The sequence below is a fragment of the Chelonoidis abingdonii genome, chromosome 6 (genome assembly GCF_003597395.2).
Source record: "Chelonoidis abingdonii isolate Lonesome George chromosome 6, CheloAbing_2.0, whole genome shotgun sequence".
Classification (NCBI taxonomy): Eukaryota; Metazoa; Chordata; order Testudines; family Testudinidae; genus Chelonoidis; species Chelonoidis abingdonii.
In genome coordinates, this window is record NC_133774.1 from 49,767,573 (window position 1) to 49,793,803 (window position 26,231).

The 26,231-nt window shown below is 40.5% G+C and overlaps 2 protein-coding genes across 2 annotated transcripts in view; both read left to right on the forward strand.

Moving 5' to 3' along the window:
• FAM169A (family with sequence similarity 169 member A) overlaps positions 1-26,231 on the forward strand; it is a 244,951-nt gene that overhangs the window by 64,905 nt on the left and 153,815 nt on the right. The gene's annotated exons all lie outside the window — the stretch shown is intronic.
• GFM2 (GTP dependent ribosome recycling factor mitochondrial 2) overlaps positions 100-26,231 on the forward strand; it is a 30,344-nt gene continuing 4,212 nt past the window's right edge. Inside the window, exons 1-18 of the mRNA XM_032763560.2 lie at positions 100-525; positions 7,506-7,595; positions 8,234-8,321; positions 9,331-9,376; positions 10,071-10,168; positions 12,484-12,609; positions 14,696-14,784; positions 15,982-16,070; positions 16,873-16,933; positions 17,172-17,357; positions 20,145-20,225; positions 21,290-21,438; positions 22,566-22,706; positions 22,784-22,883; positions 23,304-23,493; positions 24,878-24,954; positions 25,605-25,743; positions 25,901-26,086. Of these exons, the coding sequence (XP_032619451.1) occupies positions 7,533-7,595; positions 8,234-8,321; positions 9,331-9,376; positions 10,071-10,168; positions 12,484-12,609; positions 14,696-14,784; positions 15,982-16,070; positions 16,873-16,933; positions 17,172-17,357; positions 20,145-20,225; positions 21,290-21,438; positions 22,566-22,706; positions 22,784-22,883; positions 23,304-23,493; positions 24,878-24,954; positions 25,605-25,743; positions 25,901-26,086 (1,909 nt within the window). The 5' untranslated portion in view covers positions 100-525; positions 7,506-7,532. The remainder of the gene's footprint in view (positions 526-7,505; positions 7,596-8,233; positions 8,322-9,330; positions 9,377-10,070; positions 10,169-12,483; positions 12,610-14,695; positions 14,785-15,981; positions 16,071-16,872; positions 16,934-17,171; positions 17,358-20,144; positions 20,226-21,289; positions 21,439-22,565; positions 22,707-22,783; positions 22,884-23,303; positions 23,494-24,877; positions 24,955-25,604; positions 25,744-25,900; positions 26,087-26,231) is intronic.

A 26,231-nucleotide genomic window follows, 5' to 3' on the forward strand; every position in this document is an offset into this window, starting at 1 on the left:
GTGACTCCGGGAAAGGCCTCCGGGTAGAACCACTTCCGGTACCGACACTTTCGTTCCGCCGATAGCAAGCGGTACACGCCGCTTTTGGCCTAGGCCCTTCCCTTCCACCCGCCTCGGGGCGTCAAAAAAAGCCTGAATCATAACCCAGTAGCTGAATCGCCATCAAGGCCTGCTGGGACAAACCTGCGGGTCCCGGAACTCAGGGAGAGTCGGTGGGGCTGGCCGGGAGGGAGAGAAAGGACACCGCGCCGCGGTGCGATCTGGGACGACGCTTCTTCGTCATAGGCTTTGGCTGCTGCGCGGCTGGGCGGGGAGGAAGTGGAAGGAAGTTGTTGGTGCTGATCGGGGGTGACCTGAGGCTGCCACCCTTCTCCGCACGGGGACACCGGACGCGCGAGGGAGAGGCTCCGGCTCCGGCTCCGGCTCCGGCTCCGGCTCCCGCCCCCGCCCCCTTCTCTGCACCCATCGTGCGCCGAGCCGGAGTGAGCGAGGCGGCTCCGGGAGCTGGTGTCCTGGCTGCAGCCGGTGAGTGTTGCCGGGCAGCGGAGCCCTGGGGCTGAGTGCGACCTGTCGCGCCGGAGAGGCCGGGGGTGCCGAGCGCTGCCCCCGTCCAGACTCCCTGCTACTGTGGGTCACTGACGGCGTTTTTTGGCGCTGATAGCGGCATCTCCCAGGCTCTGTGCCAGCTCCCTAAGAGGCCAGGCGGGATCCCTGCCAAATGCGGCCTGAGGGGCAGGGAGGCAAAGTGACTTGCCCAAGGGGTGTGTGGAATCCAACCTTGAGGCCCAGTCTAGTGCCTTAACCACACAGCCAGCCTGACTTTCTGCTGGCGTTGAGGTTGGTGATGCTTGGGGAGTTTTGTTTCTCATCTCACTTTTTCATTAGAAGCCATTATTGGTAACAGGTCATTAATATTTGTAACTGTACTTCGTGTTGTCATTACTGAGACAGTACATTGTTTAAAATAGAGAAACTTAATGTAAAAAGAAAATGTATATGGAAAGCTTTAGGCTAATGATTCGTGGTAAAGCGCAAGGGTTCCCGTCTAGATTATGGCCCTATTGTGATGTTTGCACTACAAACCTTTCTGTGGAAATCTCATAGTCTGCCTGATGCAGGATTGTTATCTGCATGGATGGTTTGCTACACCTGCACAGATTGCAATGCATGACCTAAACAAACATGACTTACCAGAAGGACATGGAGAGGAGGGGAAGTAACAGTAATGGAGAAAATAAGGTTATGTAGATTTGTTGTGTGTTTAATTTCAAGTTTGAATTCAAACTTTTTAATATTAATCAATGTTGAAATTATTAATGATATTTAACATTATTAATAATGGAGAGAACTAGACACTAATTTAACCAAAAATTTCTTTATTAAGTCCAAAGGCCAAATGGTATTTAGTGTAATAGCCTAAAAATAAGTAGTCAATACACCCAATACACTAACAAAGTTTCCGTAGGCATGTGATCAGTGTACAGTAATTCCTCACTTCACCTTGTAGGTATCTTTGTGAAAAATGTGACTTTAAGCGAAATGATGTTAAGTGAATCCAATTTCCCCATAAGAATAAATGTAAATGAGGGGATTAGGTTCCAGGGAACTTTTTTTTCGCCAGAAAAAAGACACACACACACACACACACACACATATATATATATATATATATATATATATTATATATATATATATATATATATATAAATAAATAATTCCCCTCTTACCCCTGTGGTGGTTATGCTGTCTTCCTCAACTCGGGTGTCTCTACCCAGAGGCCTGGGGAGTTGAGGGTTCTGCGTAGTTAGTATTTAGCTGTTCTAGCACTGACACTCGCTTCTGGACAGAGGAGCTCTGATGTTGTGTTCCTGGGATAATGCTGTGGAGACTTCACCCAGCTATGGGATCCACAGCCCGAGTGCTCACTACCACCACTGGGACCATTTGGTCCTTTCACTTTCCACATCCTCTCTCTAGTTCCTCTTTCAGGCCTGGGGTATCTTGCTTCAAGCTTCTCTTTCCTTACTTCCTGATGTTGCCATGTTATATCTTAGGCACTGCCTTTATATCGATCATCCACCTCGCCTGTTCTGCTGTCGCCTTGATCTGATATTACCACGACTGTCTTGGTGATTGGCCAGTACTGCCTGTCCGTCTGGATCGTGAGTCCCACGATCTCTTAAGCCCTCGGCCTATTTCTCGCACAACCCTTCTAATGGATCTCATATGTCTCGCCCATCTGTACTTGGAGTGCTAGCCCTACGCTGTGCAGATGCTCCTGTACGCCAATTGCCAAGCCACTTGGTTGTGCCATTCAGTGTATTGCCTGTTCCTGCCTGCACTCTTATATCCTGCCACTATGTGTTGGACTGTCTCTGAAGGCCCTAGCTGACAGTCTGCACTCATCCTGCTCTACGTGTAGGTAGACCCCTGCGTTCAATGGTCTGTAGCCAGTGTACCTGTATCCTGTGCTGCCTCATGATCAGTGCCTCAGTGGGGTTTAGTCCAGCTATCCTCAGCCATGGTAGGTTGTCCCGTGTCGCACCTCAGCTATTGTTGTATGTCATCCCATTGCGCGGTCTTTCTTGCATGGGCATTTGTTTCTGACTGGGTCTTCCTCTCATTCTGTGCTCACATTCTCTCACAGCATCTAGGGGGCCATCTCACTGTGTACTCCTGGATGTTCCGGGTTTCAAAGCTTCTATCGGACATGGGATCTTACGAACTTCACCAGCCGCCTCCTTCTTTCTGGCTGACAGCTGGATTGACTTTGGGTGACCTTCGTGCATTGTGAGGAGCTTCAGGGTTTCACGTCAGGCAGCCTCCATGTCCTCCTTGTGGCAGCTCACTATTCGGCAGGGTATCTGGATGACGCGGGCGTGATTGTTGATGGGTTCTTCCCACTGAAGCTGGCTCTCAGGACTCGGTTTATCTTTGGTTGTGGGGATGTTGCTGTCTTCCTTGCCCCTCTCCTCGTCGTGGTCATTTCGCAGATGACCTGGGGGAGCCAATGTACTTGTAGCTTGTCTGTTTGTTCTGCTACGTGTGGCCCCGCTGGTAGTTTCCACCCCCTCACCGTCTTGATACCTTCCCTCTTACACACATCGCACACTTCTCCAGTCTGAATGCTCGATTTCCTCACTGGTGATCTCCAGGTCAGGTGGATTAGCGAGTCGATGTCTCGTTCATTCTTAGCTCAGCTTGACTGTCATCGACATGCTACGAGGAAGTGGGCTAGTGTAGTTCCCTGGAACTGTAACCAGGCCTTGTGACTTATCGGACTGAGGGGGTTTAAGGCTTATGCAGAACAGCAGCGTGGGGATAGGGCATTACCTTGGTATATGCGCACTTGATGGCCACTTGTGCAAAAGCTGCCTTGAGATTGACTTCATAGTCCCATCCTTGAGTTTCTTGAGGGAAGGTCCTTAGTGTCTGTTGACTCTGTATAGCGCCAGACATCAACAGATCCATGTGTGCGCATTGAGATCGTAGCTTTCCTGTAGTCAAATCCAGCTCGTGCTCAGATTGGTCTGTCTAGACCTTGAAGTCTGGGCGAACTGCTCTATCTTATGAGCAACTGGGTGTTTTGAGCCCCTGTTGGTTGCCCAATTGCCCCTTTCTGAGCGTGCTCATTGTACTGCCCGTATGTCCTGTCAGCTTGGCGGCTATGATGCTTGATAGGACTTTCATGTGTTGTTGGGGAGGCAGGTTACTTTGGCCGGTTCTGTTCCCTTGCAGAAGTACTTTCATGATCAGCACTGTCCTTCCTTGTGTTAGCCAGTTGGTGGGGAGCCTGCTGCTAGCAGCTGGTTCATCTGTGCTGCTAGTCGTTGATTGCACTGCTGTTAGTTTCTTAGCCAGTAGGTTGGATCATGTCTGTTCCAGGTGCTGTCCAGCTCTTCATTCTTTACCCGCTGCTGATGTCTTCTACTGGATTGGAGACGGTTCTGTTCTGGGAGATTACTGTGCTCTGTTCTCAGGTCCTGCAGGCCACTTTGCCACTGTTTATGAGTCTTCTCTTTTCTCCCATATGTTCTTCCCGTATGATTCAGTTTCTGCTGCTGGTGGCGTGTTGGTTGCCACTTGCAGTTGCGAGTACACCTTGGATGGTTCTTTGGATGAACAAGGCATTACTTTTTTGGCCTCTGCCTCTCTAGGTTGTATCTCCTTAGCCGAGTAGCCAGTGCTCGTTGGAGCCTGTTTTAGCAGTCTCTGGGCTTCAGATGGAGTCAGCCCTTGTATTTTTCAGTAGCCAAGTCTACTTAATCATCGACCACCCTTCTGTAGTTCCACCAGCTGACTAACTTCTCTCCGAGTCGCCTTGATCTTATCTCCAACCTCATTTTCCAGGTGGGTACCATACTGTTGTTGTTTCTTGATCGTGTAGCCAAAGCATCTCCAGGATTACAGAGGCTGGTAGTGTTATACCATTCATTGTTTGAGTTATGGTGCGTAGAGGGATTGTCGATGAGGGCTCTATGGGGCATCTTCTAACATACTTATCTGATAGGTATCTTCTCCACTGAGCGCTGGAATCGATTCTCGAGGATTGACTTTAAGCTAGTTTCTCCATGATCTTATGCCTACATATCAGCTGCTGTTGCTCTGCAATGGAAGGGGGTGGCAGTGAGTTTCAGCTTCAGGTGTGGGCTGCCACATCCACTTGTTCTTCCAGGTCTTCTTGCCAGTCTGGGGAGTAATGTGAGTTTGTCTATCTCAAGCTGTGAGAGCAGCTCCCTTTATTATGTTGAAGCGTGGGTAACTAGCTGATTTCTCAGTAAGTGTGGATTGTAAGTCTTTTGTCCATCCTAGTCCCCCTCTACATGTCCCCTGCTCATTAGGTTCTTCTGTGTAGTAGCATTCCCATTCCAATTCCAACGGTTCTGCTTGTCTTCGTCCATGTAATGTTTGTTCAGTAGCCCACTTATCACCAGATGTGCCTGGTTCCTTCAACATCTGGCGCAAGATCCTTGTTAAGTCCGGAGCTGACGTCCAAGCCGGCATGACTCTCCTAGTTCGTGTCACTCTCATATTTGAGGTAGGCAGGTGAAGCGTTAGGGGGTCTTTTGCCCAAGAACCCCTACTGGAAAGTTGGGTACCAACTGAGATTCGAACCCCGGTCTCTCGTATCAAAGGGCGGTCTCCCATATCAAAGGGCGGCGCTCTTAACCACTACGCTATCCAGTCGCAGTATATATACACACACACACACACACACACAGAGAGTATAAATTTTAAATAATTTAATACTTGTACATAGCGATGATTGTGAAGCTTGGTTGAGGTGGAGGAGTCAGAGGATGGGATATTTTCCAGGGAGTGCTTGATGAACCAGCAATTGACTGAGCCCTCAAGGGTTAACTCTCTGTCTACAAGGCAGCAGGAATGGAGGGTGGGGGAGAGAGCATCACAGACAGAGACACACACTGTGTGTGTGTGAGAGAGAGAGATGCGCATTTCCCCTTTAAGTACACTGCCTTGTTAATTAGATCAGCTTGCTGAGACCCTACCGCCAGCAAGCTCCCTCTGTCCTGAGCCCTGTTGAGTGTCCTCCTTGCTCTATGGAAGATGGGGTAAGCAGGGTGCAGGACCAGGAGGGAGGGGTAGACCCTGACAGTAGTCCCCTTCTTTCTACCCTCCCCCTGCACAGCAAGCAGGAGTCTTGGAGAGCAGCTCCAAGGCAGAGGGCAGGAGCAGCACATGGCAGTGGGGAGAGGGACAGGTGCAATTGCTAGCCTGCTGGGCAGCTGCTGCACACGAAACCTTAGGGAACTGGAGAGCTGATAGGGGGACTGTCAGTCCACCCTGGTTCCAAGCTAGCTGCAATGGGCTGCTGTTCCTGAAAGCAGTGGACAAAGCAGGCGGCTGCCAAATGACCTTAGAAGGGAGCATTGCACAACTTTAAACGAGCATGTTCTCTAATTGATCAGCAACATAACAATGAAACAACGTTAACCGGGATGACTTTAAGTGAGGAGTTAACATACAAATAGGACAGACCTTGGGAAAGTTGTCTTGTCCTGGGTGTGCTCCGGTATGACAAAGGTTCATGGCTTTGATTTGTATCCTTCAGCTAACTTGCTAGTTTTAGCAAAAATCCAGTTTGAAGCAGTTTGTCCTTGCTGCCTTCCTTGCTTATCTCCTCCTGCCTCCTTGCTTACCAGCAGAACAGGAGGAAAGTTTGTGCTTATTTCTTTTAAGACCGTTTTTCTTTGTCTTGTTACTGCAGTGCTTTATTTTATTAGTTACTTTTTGAACCATGCATCCTTCCGATGTTACAGATAAGTAATACTACTTATTATTCTTATTTTATTTGCAACTTGGGGCCTTTTCCTTACTAGCCACAAATATAAAGCAAATATATTATTTTTTTTAACCACAGTTAAGCTAACTTTAATTTTTTTAAATGTATAATTAGCCCTGCAGACCAGAAACAAAAATATAGTGTGATGATCAAAAAGCCTATCTAGCATGTGTGTAGCCATAGCACATCTTAAGCATTTGGACAAGATACAAAAAACTGATACTTTGTACAGTGCATAATCCTAGGAATACTGTAGGTGTTAGTCCTGGGAGGTCTTATAGCCCTAGGAGCTATAGTAATGACACTGTGGATCGCGGCAGAGAGAGCTAAAGTCTGCATACCAGTTTGTCCAACCTAGAGAAAGAGAGAACTTAAGTTTTTTTCATTCTTTCTGCCTCTACCTCTCTGCAGCAAACTTCAGGATTCAGTATGGGCAGTTGGTGTTTTACTGGGGAGAATTCTTCCTTCCTTGGCTCTAACCAATCTCCAGTTGCCATGTGAAGGAGATAATGTGGGTTACGAGACATGACTTCTTTTCATTTCTCTGGTTGAGCTCCAAATACAGCTTCAGATCAGCAAAAGTCTGTGTTTTGGGGCCCGGCTCTTTTTTAGAATTGTTTTCTTGCTGACTGACATTCAAGAACTTGTCTTCTGTGCTGGGATCTTGAGTCACTGAGTATTCCCTTGAGTCTGATTGCGATGTAATAGATTTGATGCTGTTGAAAACTTGAACTGGTATTATGCTGTTGCTACCAAACCATATTTCCTCAGCGGAATTAGAGACATACTGTACAGCTTCATCTGACGAAATGGGTATTCACCCACAAAAGCTTATGCTCCATTTTGTCTGTAAGGTGCCACAGGACTCTGTCACTTTGTACAGCTTCTGGGATTTAGCCCTGAGTTCCAGGAGTTTCAGTGACCATTTGGGCTTGAATGTGTCCCATGCTTTTAAACTGAGTAGTTTATGGTTACAAAGTGAGTACTGGCATATTTTTTGTCTTAGAAATATACTTTATATTGTTTGTAGATATGCATGTACAGTTTTAACATCTGTTGGCATTACTCTATTTCTGATCAAATATGGCCCAATCCAATTCCCATTTAGGTCAGTGAGAGTTTTCCCTTTGACTTGAATGGAAACAGTTCAGTTACTTAGTTTGGATCGTGATCTTTTTACAGTATTTGCTTATATTGGCAGGGTGCAGCTGTAGACAATAGAGTAATAATGCTGAGAGTTCCAAGGAAATTTTCAGTGAATGTCCTGAAAGTATCAAGTTTGTGCAATGAGGTAAGCTTTTCTCAGATTTTTATTTGCCAGTGAGCATTTGCTCAATATTTTCTTTTAAGCAAAATGGGATATCTAGGGCAATCGGAATAAATATAAATATTTTAATGTCTGGAATGAAACTTAATATTCATTTTGTTTCAAATATCAAAATAGATTTTTATTTTATAGTTTGTGGGGAAGCTCAGAAATATGTAGGTGGGTTTTCATGTGTATATCTTTACCTCAATAAAGTGGCCGTTTCTGTAGATATTTTTGGTTTATACTTGTAATTTCAGTGAGATCTAGCATACGATTTTGCCTCACTCCTTGTATGTGTTTAAATACTGTTAATACTGACAGTTTATACTGATTTCAGTATAGTCTTTGACTTTGACTTGCATTTTCATTAGGCTTTACAAATTCCGTTGGTTATGAATTTGGTTTTGGTCTTTGACTCTAGCAAGTAATGCCGAGATGCCTGCAAATGTCCAAAATATTATTGAGAATAGCTAACATGAAAGTATAATCAAATTATTCACACATCTGTTGCTACAGATATCATTAATACTCCTTTAGGAAAAGGACAGTACAAGAAGTTACCATAGTTTCCAAAAAGTATTTCTGCAAAGGAACTCCTTTTAATTTTTTTTCCTTTGAAGTGTATTTACTGCAGATGGGCAAGAACAATGGTTGTAAAAAGACTAAAATCACAAGAATGTCATCAAAGAAATTACAGCTTTCCACCAGGTAATACTTTATTTTTTAATTTTTCTAAACTTGCCTTTCACTTATCTGTAGTAGAAAGAAAATAGAAAAAAATCCTAAATTATACTTTCTTATCTTATTGTTTTATAACGGTTGTGTGTAACATTCAGCATATTAAGCAGGAAAAGAGCAGAGTAGAGCAGAGGCTTACGGACAGAGGAGTGAGGCATTGCATAGTAGAGGGCATAAGAGGAAAATGTAAATCCCTTAGCAAAAATGAAAAAAATCAGACCATGAGCTAAGTGTTCTGGAGACCTGGCCTTTTGGTTTGAAGTACTCAGTAAAGCTAGAATGGCTAGTAATATCCAAACCTGCCTTGAGCATATAGCGTGTGAAGAGGATGGGGATTTCTGCTCAGAGGGAGAGAGTCTGAACTCCCTGGAGGACAGTTTCATTATTGAATCTTTTGTTAAAAGGAGGCTTGTCAGAAAATATCTGTGAAAACAAAAAATTAATTTAAATTTGCTGTTAAATGGGGGAGCAACATCTCTAGTGGGGTCCAGTACTATTCAATATTTTCATTGAGAACTTGGGTAATGGAGTAGAGAGTTATGCTTATAAAATTTGCAGATGACACCGAGCTGGGAGGGGTTAGAAGCACTTTGGAGTAAAGGATTAGAATTCAAAATGACCATGACAAATTAGAGTATTGGTCTGAAAGCAACAGGATGAAATTTAACAAAGACAAGTGCAAGGTACTACTCTTAAGTAGGAAAAATCAAATTTACAGCTGCAAAATGGGGGAATAACTGGCTAGGCAGTAGTATTGCTGAAAAGGATCTGGGGATTATAGTGGATCTCAGAGTGAATGTAAGACAACAGCATGATGTAGTTGCGAAAAAAGCAATACGTTGTGGGATGTATTAATGGGTGTCATGTATAAGACAAAGTAGGTAATTATCTTGCTCTACTCAGCAGTGGTGAGATCTCACGTATCATTCATAGGCTGGGAATTTAAGTTTTGACCATTGCTTTTTTTTTTCTGCAATAGGAGATGTCAAATCTTTGCATTCTATCATTACTCCTCCTATATCTAAGTAAGTTCTGCCTATTTTCAGTATATAAGCAATAGATGTGGTGGTGGTGTGTTGCAAAAGAGCCATAGAATACTGTAGTGATCACTGCCTCATTCTGTTCATGTTCTAAACTGAACCCAATAGCAGTTCTTTCTTTTTATGGAGGATCAGGGATATATTCTGGGAATAAATGTAAGGAGGCAGGAACCAATTGTGGAGGGGGTTTCAGGTTGGTAGAATTGGGAGTCTTTCCATTGATTTCAATGGGCCCTGGACTGAACCTTCAGTGGAAAGGTTAATGTATATACTGATTGATTTCCAATCTCTTCTGATCTTGGGAGTAGTGGTTGCTCGTGAGAACCTTGTGGCATACAGTCTAGCTGTCTGTTCTCTCTGATTCCAGTGCTTGATATCTGAATATAAACTGTAGTACAAACATGTGTTCGCTGGGTTTTAATCTTCTTAGTATTGTTTCTAAAATGGATGATTAGTGGTGATGTGGAAGAAAGCCTAGAGCTGTATTTCTACCATATTTTAACATTGAAATGTTACGAGTATATACGCTACAGTTATGCACTAACTACATCATTTGTGCAGTGAATGGGGGAAAAAGCTACCTCTGGCTTTTGATCATGAAGTCATAAAATTGATCACAATCACAATATTTCTGAATAAAAAAACATTTACATTGAATGCCTTTGCATGTTTTATGCAGGATCCGTAACATTGGCATCATGGCTCATATCGATGCAGGCAAAACCACAACCACAGAGAGAATGTTATACTATTCCGGATACACAAGAGCACTGGGAGGTTAGAACTGCTGTTTTTATTTTAGTAGCTTTGAGAAATTTAGCAAAGAATTAATATAAAATTAGAGGTTGTCCTGTAGAATATGTTGTATAAAATATAATCTGTCATTTTGATGATATACTGAAATACAATGAAAACACGATGCATATTTCATTATACAGAACAATGTATAACACTAGGGCAGTAAGAATCTTGGCCGGTTCTCAGTTTTTAATTCTTAACCCAATTAAAAGCTGTTTTACTTCAAATTTCAGGACCTTCCTGGTTTATGTATTTTGTATTGTTCACAGAATGTTCTAGCCAAACTCAGGTGGAAATGCTAACAAGATCCTCAATTTTGCTCCAGCATGCCAAGTAACAAGGACAAAGTGGTATAAAAAGTCCCTAAAACCCTAATATCTGTCCAGGGAATGATTTTCCTGGCACAGGAACTGAAACAGAAAGCTTTGAGGCTGTGTTCTTTGTAAGCATAGGGGAGCATGATGGAGGGTAGACTATAGCAAAGTTTCTGGGCAGCACCTGTTGCCCCTAGGGAAGCTGGGAGCGTCTAAGCAGCTTATCTCGAGCCCTTGGAAGAGCTCCATTTCGGAAAACTGGCACAAACCTGGCTTACTTTAGCCTCCCACCCTCCTGTGTTGTGAGTTCTGTGCTGCACCTGTTAGCTGGAACCCCACAAAATCCCGTCCATTGATTCTACAAAAATAAAGCATCCATGAATGTTCAGCAACTGGGATCTCTGGCGTAGCTGAACGTTCTTACGCTCTTGTTTGGGTAAGAAGTACTGCCACTTTGACAGTAACTGTATTTTCCCAAAAGCAGCTTTAATATATATTTTAAAACATTAAAATAAATAGTAATCAGGGTGCATATAGTAAATGCTCCCAATGATATTCCTTTTTGTAATAGCGCCTTCTGTTCACAGTCTGGGTTTTGTCTTGCTATTTACATTTTGCATAGTAACTCTTCAGTAGCAAAACCAATGTTGTTGGTAGCACTTTACTGTAGTTTTTCTCCCTGAGTTGGTTGAGAATTTATCAAGTATTCCAACTGTATTTTTGGTGGAATTTTAAAATTAGGATGCTGAATTCTCTTTCCTGTGTTCATTTAGGCTGGTGTCTGAGAACAGCATTATGAGGGGGGTCAGCAGTCTAATTATAAACTAGCAGGCATTCAGGATGAGACACTAAGTATAAAGGAAATTAATATTTAGGAGAAGGAATAGGTACATCTGTGTTAAAGTGTTTTGGCTTCTTACTGCTGGGAAGACTTTGTATTAGTATATCAAAGAAGCAAATGCGAATGAAAGCAAGAAAGATTGAATAAATACAATTGGGGAATAGTTCCTGGGCCTGGATTCCCCATGCAGCAAGAAGCTGAAATAGCTGGCTGTACACAGTCTCCTTGCGTGGCCTTGGCATAGGCAGTATTTTGTAGGAAAGGTGTGTGGCAGGAGCACTGCTGTGCTCCGGTGATTATCCAGCTTCTGGAAACTGTTGGGGGCTATCTGCCAACACAATTTAAAGTAGCTCTGAGACTGTTTTAAAGTTACATGGGAGTTGGGGGAGCATAAACCAGCCCATATCAATCCACAGGACTGAAGGGAGTGAACAAAAAGATGGCATAAGTGTGCCACTCCTAGGCTGCATTCAGCAGTGTTCCACCACAGTTGAGGATTCGGTCACGAGTGGGGAGGTGGGCTTTATTAATTGTTTGGGCTTTTTTTAAAGAGCATTTGTTTTCTAAAGAGAAAGAGTTTGGTTATGAGCTGGCATTACCAATAGCCTTATCATTCTATTCTGTTAGTCTGGAAAAGAGAAGACTGCGGGGGGACAACATCTTTCAAGTACGTAAAAGATTGTTACAAAGAAGAGGGAGGAAAATTGTTTTTCTTAACCTCTGAGGATAGGACAAGAAGCAATGGGCTTAAATTGCAGCAAGGGAGGTTTAGGTTGGACGTTAGGAAAAACTTATTAACTGTCAGGGTGGTTAAGCACTGGAATAAATTGCCTAAGGAGGTTGTGGAATCTCCATCACCTGGAGATTTTTAAGAGCAGGTTAGACAAACACCTGTCAGGGATGGTCTAGATAATACTTAGTCCTGCTGTGAGTGCAGGGACTGGATTAGATAACCTCTCGAGGTCCCTTCCAGTCCTATGATTCCCTGAATCAGAAGCAATTTTCATGGCTTGGAAGTATACAGACTAGATAAGGTCTAGGAGAAATATTCATTATCTTTACTTTAGTACAAGGCAGGTAATTCAAAATGTAAAGTTATGTGACCAAACTGAAATGGTGCATATGTTCATACTGATTAGATGTCGACGATGGGGACACAGTGACGGATTTCATGGCACAAGAGCGAGAACGTGGCATTACCATTCAGTCTGCTGCTGTTACCTTTGATTGGAAGGGCTATAGAATCAACTTGATTGACACACCAGGTACAGTATTTTGAATATGTTCTAACAGGCTTCTCCTGTTGGTGGTAGGGAGGAGTAGATGGGCTTGGGTACATAAGAATGGTCATACCGGGTCAGACCAAAGGTCCATCTAGCCCAGTATCCTGTCTACTGACTTTGGCCAATGCCAGGTGCCCCAGAGGGAGTGAACCTAACAGGCAATGATCAAGTGATCTCTCTCCTGCCATCCTTCTCCATCCTCTGACAAACAGAGGCTAGGGACACCATTCCTTACCCATCTTGGCTAATAGCCATTTATGGACTTAAAACCGCCATGAATTTATCCAGTTCCCTTTTAAATGCTGTTGCAGTCCGAGCCCTCACAACCTCCTTAGGTAAGGAATTCCACAGGTTGACTGTGCGCTGCGTGTAGAAGAACTTTCTGGGTAGCTTAGAAAGTGAATCTTGGTTTTAAAGTTTTGTGCAATATCAGAGGGTTCAGTTGATTGGATGCAGGACCAAACTGTTGCTGTGGTTTTATAAAGAACAGGTTAAAGAATATTTAGATAAGTTAGATGTATTCAAGTCACCAGAGTCTGATGAAATTCACTCTAGGATACTTAAGAAATTGGCTGAAGCAATTTTGGAACCATTAGCAATTATCTTCTAGAACTCAGGGATGATGGGTGAGTTTTCATATGACTGGAGAAGGGCCAACACAATACCTATATTTAAAATGGGGAACAAAGAAGACCTGGGAAATTATAGACCAGTCAGCCTAACTTTGATACCTAGAAAGATACTGGAGCACTTTGTAAGCACTTAGAGGATAATGGGCTAATAAGTTCTAACCAATGCGGGTTTACCAAGAACAAATCTTGCCAAACCAACCTGATTTCTTTATTTAACAAGGTTACTGGCCTAGTGGATTGGGGGAGCGAGGGGGCAGAAGTAGACGTGATAGGAAAATGTGATCTAGATGAAATTATTATAGAGAGGGGTGCATAACTGGTTAAAAGATCGTACTCAAAGTAGTTAGTGGTTTGCTGTCAAACTGTGAGGACGTATCTAGTGAGTCTTGCATGGGTTAGTCCTGCATCTGGTACTGTTCAATATTTTCATTAATGACTTGGATAATGGAATTGAGAGTGTTCTTACAAAATTTGTGGATGATACCAAGCTGGGAGGTATTGCAAGCACATTAGAGGACATGATCAGCTTGTCAAGGTTGTTTTGAATTCTAAAGCTGAATTGATCAAGATGAAATTCAAGTAAGAGAAGTACAAAGTACTACACTTACGAAGGAAAAACTCAAATGTACAACACAAAATGGGAAATAACTTGCAAGGCAGTAGTACTGCTGAAAAGGATCTGGGTGGATCACACATTGAATATAAGCCAACAATGTGGCACAGTTGCGGAAAAGGCTAATATTCTGGGGTGAATTAACAGGAATGTCATATGTTAGATTGGAGGTAATTGTCTTGCTCTATTTGGCACTGGTGAGGCCTTAGCTGCAATATTGTGTCCAGTTCTGGCTGCCACAATTTAAAAAAGTTGTGGACAAATTGGAGAGAACCCAAGGGAGAGCTACAAAAAGAATACAAGGTTCAGAAAACCTGATTTATGAGGAAAGGTTATAAGTATTGGGTGTGACTGGTATTGAGAAAAGACTGAGGGGGGGGACCTGATAACATTCTTCAAGTATGTAAAGGGGTATTATAATGAGAATGGCAAGCAATTGTTTTTTGTGATGGTTGGCCAAAAAATTATATGCTTAATCTGCAGCAAAGGAGATTTAGATTAGATATTAGGAAAAATTTTCTAACTAGGTTATGGAATCCTCATCACTGGAGGTTTTTAAGAGCAATTTAGAAAAACACCTGTCTGGGGTGGCCTAGGTATATTTGGTCCTACCTGAGCACAGGGGCTGGACTTGATGATCTCGCAAGGTCCTTTGAAGCCCTATAGTTCTATGATTCTGTAATGAGTATGTGTGAGCCCATAACGCTGGATGTGAGCATTTTTATAAACTTAAAGAAGTGTTGCCATTCTAACTTGGTGAAAAATGTTATATCTAACTTATTACTTTTATGAATTATGACATTGCATAATGTAAATCATTTAGGTCATGTCGACTTTACAGTGGAAGTTGAACGTTCCCTGAGAGTGCTGGATGGTGCAGTGGCTGTATTTGATGCTTCAGCTGGTGTGGAGGTAAAAATTACTCATAGTGAAGATTTTGCAACATGTAATGACTTAAAATAAGCTCAGGTAGTGTCCTCTTAGACCCTGTTCTGTGTTAGTGTGGTTTATGGCCTGATGGCTTCAGACAGTTAAAATTTGGTTTCAGATAGCCAACCTAATTCTGAGATCTGATTTCATGTGGAAATTACAATTTTCTGTGGTATTGAGAGCTTTCTTGTTCCTGATGACAGGGCAAAAGTAAGTGTTTTCACCATTGGTCTTTTGTAACAGATACAGAGTTTGAGATCATTAAGATGTTTTGGCTAGCTTCATCTATGGGAAGAAATAAGTAGCTGTTCATTTCTCACATTGAATTTAATTGTAGAGAATTACAGCATTCTGGCTGAGAGTTAAAGTTTCTCCTTGGAGGTTCTTCAGGTCCTGCTTGGAGCGTCTAGTATGATAATCAGATCAGAGTACAGAAGTCTTGGGGACCGGCCAGAATTTGTGTTTCCTTTGTGGCACCCTATCTGCTGCCATGTTGGAGAGAAGCTTTTGATTCACAACAACAAAAATAGATCTTAAGGGTTCTATTCATCTGCTAAAACATGGAACACTTGTATGAACTTCCCCCATGTGTTAAGATATTAGACTTCAATATTTGAACTATTTCTAGTATACCTGATTTAATTTGCTTTAATAAAAAAAAAATAGAAATGCCCAGCAATGTGCAAGTTATATTGATTGCTGCTGTTATGCCAACCCAGTTGCAGTAAAAATTGATGGCCTATCCATAGGTATACAAATGTTTACTTTGTGTGCACTTTGACATGTTAGCAATAATATTTATAGTGTGTATAGGTATTAGGTTTTTATTCCTTATGGAATCCCCCACATCATTTAGATTGCTTCCATTTTCCCCTCATTTTATCCCTGACATCCTCGAGGCCCCAACTTGGGGGGTCACAGTCATTCCTTCCAGCTTTGAGAGGACTGGATGGGACAAGGCTCATTTTGGAGCCTATCAATGCTTCAGTTTAACAGGTCAAGGAGTAGCGGCTGAGCAGTTCAATGCAGTTCCTTCCCCTGCATATGCTGATCTTGCTGCCTTTGCAGCAAGGGAGCAAGAGTTCAAGATGAGAAAATGAGTCTGGGTCTCGTACATCAGCGAGCTGCCATTCGGCCACCAGGGCAAGCATTTTGAAATTTTCTCTCATTTTTCTTTAGGCACAGACTCTAACAGTATGGAGACAAGCAGACAAGCATCATATACCACGAATTTGTTTTTTAAACAAGATGGACAAAAATGGGGCAAGGTATAAATGATAAGGGGGCTGGCTTGGGAGAATATTTCTAATTAAGGCTGTTTTTTGTCACAGATATTTTTAGTGAAAGTCAGTGCAGGTCACAGGCAATAAATAAAAAATTCATGGAAGCCTGTGACCTGTCTGTGACTTTCACTAAAAATAGCCCTGACAAAACAGGTAGGTGGGTTCTGCACCCACTGCTGCTGGGGCTCCCAGGTCCCACAGTGCTGCGGCCCGCAGGGTTGGGCTGCGGGGTCCCCTTTCCCCGGGGCAGCTGGGAGCTGCAGGGTCCCCCAGCCACGGCTGGACAGCTGCAGGGTCCCCCATGAAGTCCCCACTGCCTGCTGGCTGGGCAGCTATGGGGTCCCACCATGGATAAGCAGCTGCGGGGGGTCCCCGGCCACCAGCCAGGCAGCTGCGGGGAGTCCACCAGCCCCCTGCCACAGCTGAGCAGCTGTGGGTTCTCCCACCAGGATGGGGGCTGGCAGCTGCAAGGGTGGGGCTGGCTGGAAGCTCCAGCCCTGGAGCAGAACATGTCAATGAGGTCAGTGGAAGTAACAGATTCTGTGACATAATTGTAGCCTTAATTATAATAAAGCGGAACATTTTATGAAATAGAGTTGAAAATATCACAGTGGGGGTGGCCAACAAAAAAATTATAATGCTAAATCTTATTCAAAAGATTGATATTTTTAATTGTGGAACTAGTTTTGCAGTAAATAAGAAATATTAAACCAGTGGATAAACTTATATTATATCATTAAAGTGGGCTAACTCTTCTTTTTAACATCTGTTATTTTTTTAAATATAGTTTTACTTATGCTGTTGACAGCATCAAGGAAAAGCTGAAGACAAAACCTTTGCTTTTACAGGTAAACTAAGAAATTTAATGTTAATTATTTTTTAACTTTATTTTCATTGTTATAAAATATAAACAACAAACAGTTATAAATACATTCACACAATGGAAAAAAGATATAAATAACAAAATTAAGTGCTCATTATTTGTCGTGTTAATAATTTTACTGTTGAACAAATCTGCATGTGATAGGCAGATTTTATATTCATACTAGTGTTTCCTAATTGCGTAATTTTCCTTTTTCTTTACAGTTGCCAATTGGTGAGGCCAAGACCTTCAAGGGACTGGTTGATATAGTGACCAAGGAACAAATTATTTGGAACCCTGCTTCTAGCTTGGATGATGGAAAAGTTTTTGAGCAAAAACCCGTGACAGAAACTGATGATCCTGAATTATTAAAGGATGTCAGAGATGCAAGAAATGCCTTAATAGAACAAGTAAAGTTTCTAAAGTAAATATGTAAAGTACTTACAGAGTATTTTAAAAATTAATATATTTTTCTTAGGGCTGTCGATTAATCACAATGAACTCACATGATCAACTCAAAAAAATTAATTTCAATCAGAGTTTTAATCGCACTGTTAAACAATAGAATACCATTTGAAATTTATTAAATATTTTGGATATTTTTCTACATTTTCATATATATTGTATTCTGTGTTGTAATTTTGAAATAAAGTACATATTCTTTTTCTTCATAAATATTTGCACTGTAAAAATAATAAACAAAAGAAATAGTATTTTTCAGTTCACCTCAGACAAGTACCTTTAGTGCAATCTCTTTGTCATGAAATGTAGATTTTTTTAAAATTTATTTACTTATTTTTTTGGTTACATAACTGCACTCAAACAAAACAATGTAAAATTTCATAGCCTACAGGGCCGCTCAGTCCTAGTTCTCGTTCTGACAATCGCTAAGACAAACAAGTTTGTTTGCATTTATAGGAGATAATGCTGCCCTCTTCTTATTTACAATACCGCCAGAAGATGGGGACAGGCATTTAACTGGCACTTTTGTAGCCGATATTGGAAAGTATTTACATGTCAGATATGCTAAACATTCGTATGCCGCTTCATGCTTCAGCCACCATTCCAAAGGACATGCTTCCATGCTGATGACACTCATTAAAATAATGTGTTGATTAAATTTGTGACTCCTTGGGGGAGAATTGTATGTCTCCTGCTCTATTTTACCCACATTCTGCCATATAGTTCATGTCATAGCAGTCTCAGATGATGACCCAGCACACGTTCATTTTACGAACACTTTCACTGCAGATTTGACAAAACGCAAAGAAAATACCAGCTGAGATGTCTAAAGATAGCTACAGCACTCGACCCAAGATTTAAGAATCTGAAGTGCCATCCAAAATCTGATCGGGACAGGGTGTGGAGCATGGTTTCAGAAGTCTTAAAAGAGCAGCACTCTGATACAGAAACTACAGAACCCGAACCACCAAAATCAACCTTGTGCTGGTAGCATCTGACTTAGATAGTGAAAATGAACATGTCGGTCCACACTGCTTTGGATTGTTACTGAGTAGAACCCATCATCAGCATGGATGCATGTCCCCTGGAATGGTGGCTGAAGCATGAAGGGACATACGAATCTTTAGTGCATCTGACATGTAAATATCTTGTAACACTGCCTACAACAGTGCCATGAGAATGCCTGTTCTCACTTTTAGGTGATACTGTAAACAAGAAGCAGGTAGCATTATCTCCTGCAAATGTAAACAAACTTGTTTGTCTGAGTGATTGTCTGAACAGGAAGAAAGATCGAGTAGACTTGCAGACTCCTCAGATTTTACAGTTTTATTTTTTAATGCTGTTTTTTGTACATAATTCTACATTTGTAAGTTCAACTTTCATGATAAAGAGATTGCACTACAGTACTTGTATTAGGTGAATTGAGAGATACTATTTCTTTGGGGGTTTTTTACAGTGCAAATACTTGTAATAAAAAATAAATATAAAATGAGTGCTGTACGCTTTGTATTCTGTGTTTGTAATTGAAATCAATATATTTGAAAATGTGAAAAACATCCAAAAATCTTTAAACAAATGGTTTTCTGTTGTTATTTAACAGTGCGATTTAATCACGATTAATTTTTTTTAATCACTTGACAGCCTTACTCTGTATATCTACACTGCTTTCCTTCCATCAGAAGATCTCAAGGCACTTCATGAACATTAATAAATTAGGGCCCAAACCTACTCTGACCAAAGTTGGTGACAAAGCTGCCACTGACTTGAGTGTAAGCAGAATTGGACCCTTCAGTCTCCCAGCACCTATGTGATAACAAAACTAAAGTACAGAGGCACCATCAGTCAAGTAAATACATTACTTTTCGTGTTTTAGCTGATTGTCTATTTTCCTATATATATAAAGTGTGTGTGTGTGTAGGAATTTCAGTTTTAGATGATCAGTGGCTCTGTTAACCATTAGAGGGAGCATAATCCTTTACAGATGTGAAGAATTTATTCTAACTGAGCCTTTCACAGCTGTCACTGTTGGCTGAAATCTTTCAGTCTGAGAGATGATGAATGTGCATTATCTGTCAGTCTAATACGTTGTCCAGCAACGTTAAGTCAGCCTGCAGTTCTCACTTCTTAAAGAACCATTTCCCCAGAGGCTCTGTTTTGCCTCGTTGTAGATTCACTCCCCAGACAATCCCCCAAAATCACAGATAGCTCTCTAAAGTACCTAAAACGGTCTGAAAAAGCTTGTCCTAGGTAGTAAAAGCAGTTGTGGCTAGGTAAAGAGTGCATATAGCAAGTTGGACATTTTAGCGTTTAATGTTCATTTTATTATTTCAAAGTTTTCTTTCCTCATAACACAGCAGATTGCTTTAGTCTGCTTTTTGTATTTGGTAGTATACTAAAGTATCTATTGTTATAAACTAACAGATTCCGTAACATAAAAGGGAAACATGCATTTTAACAATGGGTTCAAAATTCCAATTTTCTAAAATAAAACCACTTTTATTCAAAATTCAACTTCCCGATAACTCAGATTCCATCAGTGTTGTTAGTTAATCTTATAAATTTTTCAATTTTATTGTAATATAATTTACCTTTATTTGCAAGACTCTGAATCTATGATCTCCAATGTTTGCAAAAGCTTCATTCTATATTAGTTTTCTGGCTCAGATAACTAGCATTCCTGGGCCAACTGTGGAATAGTATAGTTACAGATAATGCAAAAATATTCTCTCTTGCAGGTTGCAGATCTGGATGATGAATTTGCTGAGCTGGTTCTAGGAAATTTTAGTGAAAATTTTGACTTTCTGCCAGCTGATAAGGTACAGTTTTACCATCCAATTATTATGATTGTATATTTTTACCAGCTGTCATTCAGATTATATTTTTTTTCTGTTGTGCATATGGATTAAGTGTGATGTAGCAAGCATGCATTCTGTGGTGACGGTGCTAAAATAAATAAATACATGTTTAAATTTCAGACTTAAGGTACCGTAGCCATCTGTAGATCATGTGAAGAAGTGTTTCTTTTTGTTTTGGTACCAAAGCATTAAGCCAATTTAGATGGTGATTAAAGTGCTGTGAATTTAACAAGCAGTGTTCTACTCAAACTGTATAATGAAAGGAATCATCTGATATTGCTATTGAATCTGATTCTCAAACATGTTGGACACAATTAATAAAAATAAGTTAATTTTATTATGGGTGATTTTTGTTTAAAGTTACCTGGCTGTTGGAGAAAGAGGCTAAGGAAGGGAAAATACAACATCCTATGCAGCAGCCAGTTTCTGCTTTGAGCGGGTCTGGATTTACACCAATGTAACTGAGAGCAGAACCTGGTTGGTGTGAATTGAGGGGATGTTCAAACATCCCAGGATGGATGTCTGACACAGGGAAAATAGTGACAGCCTTATTACCATTTATTATTACCACCACCACCACCGTAGCGCCTATGGGGCCCTTGTCATAGCCAAGGACCACGTTGTGCTAGCTGCTTTACAAACACACAACAAAAAGATGGTCCTTGCCTTGTGTGACTTCACCATTTAAGACTACAAAATGGAAATGTAGTAAAGACCTAGCAACCTATAAATAAAATAAATCTGATTAAAATGTAAACAATTTCTTAATTTAAAACAGGATTTTTAAAAATCATGAGTTTTGTCCACCCAGAAGAAACCACCTGATTTGTAATCTACAGTTACTACAAATTATAGGTGTGGTTCTGTGAGGAAAAACTCCCATTGAAATCAGTGAAAAGGCCATGTGTGGAGGGTTTCTGGAATCGTGCCTTAATTTTCCTCACTGCTTCCTTGTATTCAATTTTTTTTTTTAAAGGCTAAGTCATAAATACATGAATTGAAAATACTCTTCTCTCCTTCTGCAGTTACAATCTGCTGTACGTAGAGTAACGCTGGCACAGAAAGCAGTACCTGTATTCTGTGGAAGCGCATTGAAGAATAAAGGAGTACAGCCTTTACTGGATGCCGTTACTATGTACTTACCTGCACCTAATGAGTGTTCCTATGACTTTCTGTAAGTGTAAAGAGAAGATAAAATAATTTATCTGTTTGGAGAAATGAATTGATAAAATTACATTATTCTACATTTTCTCCTTGTAGAATTGTTTGTGATTTCCAAAATCGGGGTATATTTTTTTTTAATATTTACTGAGGGTTTTTTATCCAGTAGGAATGCTATTGTACACAGGGAATAACACTAACATGTGCAGTCATAAAAATATACTTGAGTACTGAAACTACTTGGTCAGTACCATCCAAAGCATCTGTCTGTTTATTTTTGACTGCAAAACTTATTGTTTAATCATAATCTATAGTTGTAAACCACTGTTCATCTGTGGATCTGGGTGTTTTACAAAACTGTGTAAATATTCTCCATTTTGTAGGTGTGGAAACTGAGACACCAAGAGGTTAGGTGACTTGCCAAGAATATGCAGTGTGTTAGCAATGAAGCTAAAAATAAAATCTTCCCTATATAGTTCTCTAATTGCTGTTGTTCATCGTTTGAAAAATAAAAAGGGGGAAAAGAGAAGTAGGTACACCCATCCCTTAACTGAATTGTCTGAGTGAACTGCTACTATTTCAAAGCTAGATGCATTTAAAAGCCATACATATGAATTATTTCATGGTTTTCCAGGTTTGATGCTTTTGAACTGGTGCATTCTGGTTGTTAATAGGAGCAATCATTGACTAGGCACTGTTATGAAGTAATCTGAGGTACTCCAAGAAGACGACCTTCCTGCAGAGTACAAATGGCACAAAGGGCCTTGCATGAGCCACCTTCTGTTCTTAATTTCACCTCAAAAAAATATCTAATGTTCACCATACTCCTGAAAAGCCCGACAGGGGACAGCTCTAATATCCACTGATTTACATCATATTTCAGCACATCTATTTGTAGTATTAGTGGGACTACCTAGAATAATCACAATTGTGTAAATTTATATGCTGTAAAAAAAAAATCATCTGCCTCTGAATTAATAGTTACAAATACCAAACACACGGTATCTTAAATGAGTGAAAATGTAGCTAAAACTGGAACTAGGATGTCTTTTTTTTTGTTGTTGTTGTTGTTTTTGGTTTTGTTTTTTGTTAATGAGTTGTATAAGGTTGCTCTTCTGATTCGTTGCTTATGTTTTGCAGGCCGTGGTACAAAGATGACTTGTGTGCCCTGGCATTTAAAGTTCTTCATGATAAACAACGCGGACCATTAGTTTTTATACGCATTTACTCAGGCACAATGAAACCTCAGTCGGCTGTATATAACATCAACAAAAATTGCACGTGAGTAGGAGTGAAATGTTCATTCAAGGATTGGCATTTGTATTTGAGTAGTAGATAACATGAATAATTCATTTCAGAGAGAGAATGAGTCGCCTTCTGCTGCCTTTTGCTGACCAGCAAATAGAAATACCTTCACTAATGGCTGGCAATATTGCCCTTACTGTTGGGCTAAAACAGGTAAAAGACGACATTTGATTCTCAAAAGAGTTTATTTGAAAAGCTAATTACCACCTAAATATGAGATACAAGATCATGTTTTAGTTTAAAATATTTTTCGCTTTTAATGTTATAAAATACTTAAATTCACTTTATTTCAGTTATTAATTTTTTATACATGTAGTTGATCTATTTCCTCTGGTTTCTGTATGTTGTATCTTTTAAAAATACAGTCACTTTGGCATAGAAAAACTATTAAAAACTCAGCTGGTACTGAACAAACAGCTATGCAATTAGAGCTTCTGATGTCCTTCTGAACCTAGTTTCAATTTAATTATGCAAAGAGAACCTATAGTAATTACTTAGTTTTTATCAAAAGAGCATTAAAAAAACAATTATTTGCAGACAACCTGATGTCATGTGATGTTTGACTTACTTTAGAGTGCTACTGGAGACACCATTGTTTCATCAAAGGCCTCTGCTGTGGCTGCAGCCCGTCGAGCTGGAAGAGAGGTTGGGAGAAAGCCTGGCTGTAACAGTGAAGTAGAGAGCCTTTTATTAGCTGGCGTAGAGATCCCTGAGCCGGTCTTCTTTTGTACAATAGAACTATCTTCAGTGTCCAAACAGCCAGGTACAACACTGCTACTAAAGCAGTTTTAGAGCGATACTGTACCATACCCTTGATCTGTGCATGCACATACAGTTGATGTAATTGAATTGCATGCGTGGATCAGTAACACAGTAGGGCCCTTAATGATTTTGCATAAGTGCTAAATTTAATAATTTGAGTGTGCTTTGCTACTATTCTTTTCACAATTCTTTTGGTCAGCTCTAAAGATTAGATGATGGGTTTTACCTCATTTTGAAAGGTGGGATAGCTGTATGTTTGTCTTCCTACATCCATTCCCACTTACATGGTTAGCTTTGTGAGATCCAGCCTCTTGCTGAGAGAGCAGGATATTGTAGTGTGTGCAATATGTTTGAAGGAAAGTACATTTCCAAATCTAGGTACTCTCTCCAGTCAGCACTATCCACCATGTCTATGGCCTTTATCTCCACTGATCAGGAGTCTGGAAGTCACTTACCATAATTCACCCAGAGAACACTGCCTCTTTCATAGACATCTTTCAGAGAACTTGGTGGGCAGCTTTGGGTCTTTGATTCTGGAAACCCTCTCTTCTCTCTCATTAGACGGACAAAGCCTAGATTTGTTGACTAGCAGGACTGGTAGCATGTCCATGTGGTCTCCTGGATTCTAGTGGAATTGGAGGGAAGGGGTGCAAAATGATTGAGTGGATTGTCTGAGTTTTGATCTTTTGATTATAATCTTTGGAAAAAACCTACAAAGTTCATAAACAAGTCCAGACTATTAGTTTATTACTTTATTTTGGAGTTGTGGTCTTCTAGTAGTTAGAGGGTGGGAGTCAGGAGATCTAGTTTGTATTTTTAACTCCACAACTGACTCACATTGAAATCAGAGGCAAATCATTTAATTTTTGTGCTTCAGTGTCCCCATCTGTAAAATGGGGATATTTATCCATCTTGATAAAGTGCTTTCAGATTCTCTGAGGAGCTATAGAAGTGCCAAATATTACTTTGACAACAGGCATTTTTTTAAAACTTGTACACCAGTTACTTTACACCTTGTTTAATTCAAGAACCCATTACTTTGAGATGAGGCAAACTATAGTTCTAACTTTTCTTGTAAAGGCTGCCTTGACAAGGTTATACTTTGTTCCTGGGGTAAAGAAACCAACTTCTTCAGTTAACAAAGCACTTTGTCTGGTGTCAGATGCCTCAGATAACTGGAGAGTATCCAAGGTGAGATTTATCTCTGACGAGCTGATTTCTAGTGTCTGAATATTATCTCCAAAATCTTTTCTTGTATGACCCTACAATACCACTGAAGATAGAATCTGATCCTACGGGTGAATGCTTCAGATAGCTACTCATAGCTAGTTACAAGTTACTAATATCTTTTTTTATATATAGCAATATTTGTTATTTATACACAGACTTGGATAATGCATTGAACTGCCTTCAGCGTGAAGATCCAAGTTTGAAAGTGAGGATAGATCCTGACACTGGACAAGTAAGATTGTTGATACATTGCTGACTTAAACTTAGTTCCCTAATTCCTATAGTTATAAGCAGTTATTTTAGAGTTCTGAGATCCTTTGGTGAAAAGCACTGTAAATGGCTTTGCATAAGTGCTAAATTTAATAATTTGAGTGTGCTTTAAATGGTGTTCACATGATAAATGCAATAAGTATTGTGTGTCTGATCAGATTAAAATGAAATCCTGTAAACATGACCCATGGAGGGAGAGAGATTGTAAGCTCACCTTCCTTGTTTGTGCTCTGTCAATAGCATATTTCTGATCAATCCTCTTTTTTCTAAACTCTAAAAGCAAGTTCAAACGGTCTTTAAATTTTGAAGCTAATATAGGATGGCCTTTTTTTGTAGTGGTATCAGCAACGATTACCATCTCCAGTTAAGTGTTTTTATGCCAGATCACCCAAAACAATACTTCCTAAAGTTTTCTTGGTCCTACTTGTAATATCTGGGGGTTTTATGGAATTTTTAAAACTTTCTTAAAATGTGAACAGTACAGTATGTATAAGCCAGTTCCTAGTGTAAATAGTGCATCCCAAAAGCTCCCATCTGTGTCTGCATATAAGCATGAGTGTGAATGTTTACTTTTTCTCTCACTTTATTTTTTATTTGATTCACTTCAACTAGACTATTCTCTGTGGCATGGGAGAACTGCACATTGAGATTATCCATGATCGAATCAAACGGGAATATGGCATTGAGACCTATCTAGGACCTCTTCAGATAGCATATAGAGAAACCATCCTAGACTCGGTCCAAGCCACAGGTAAAATGAAAGAGAATATTAGTTTTCTGTCCTTGCGACTTGTTTGTTTACTCTTTTTTAAATGGTGTTCTAATAACGTGACTAGTTAATATTAACTTTTAGATGAAGTGTGGAGCATATAAACTGTTTCTCAGATATGTGCTTCATTTTACCATAGATACATTGGACAGAACGATAGGAGATAAACGGCATTTGGTGACCACCCAGCTGGGAGTAAGACCATGGGCAGGAGAGAGATCATCAGTAACACCAGTCATTGAATATGCTGACAATTTCATGGAACCACTTCAGAAAGACATTCAAGAAGCTATAGAAAATGGAATTAATAGTTCATATCTTCAAGGTAAAGAAACCATTATGACCGTGAAATTTTTGTAGGTATTTGAATAAAATTTCACATTAGAAATTACATGGTCCGAGTGCTATTAGTAAGGCTAAGATTTTGTCATGAATATTTTTAGTAGATCATGGACAGGTCAAGGACAATA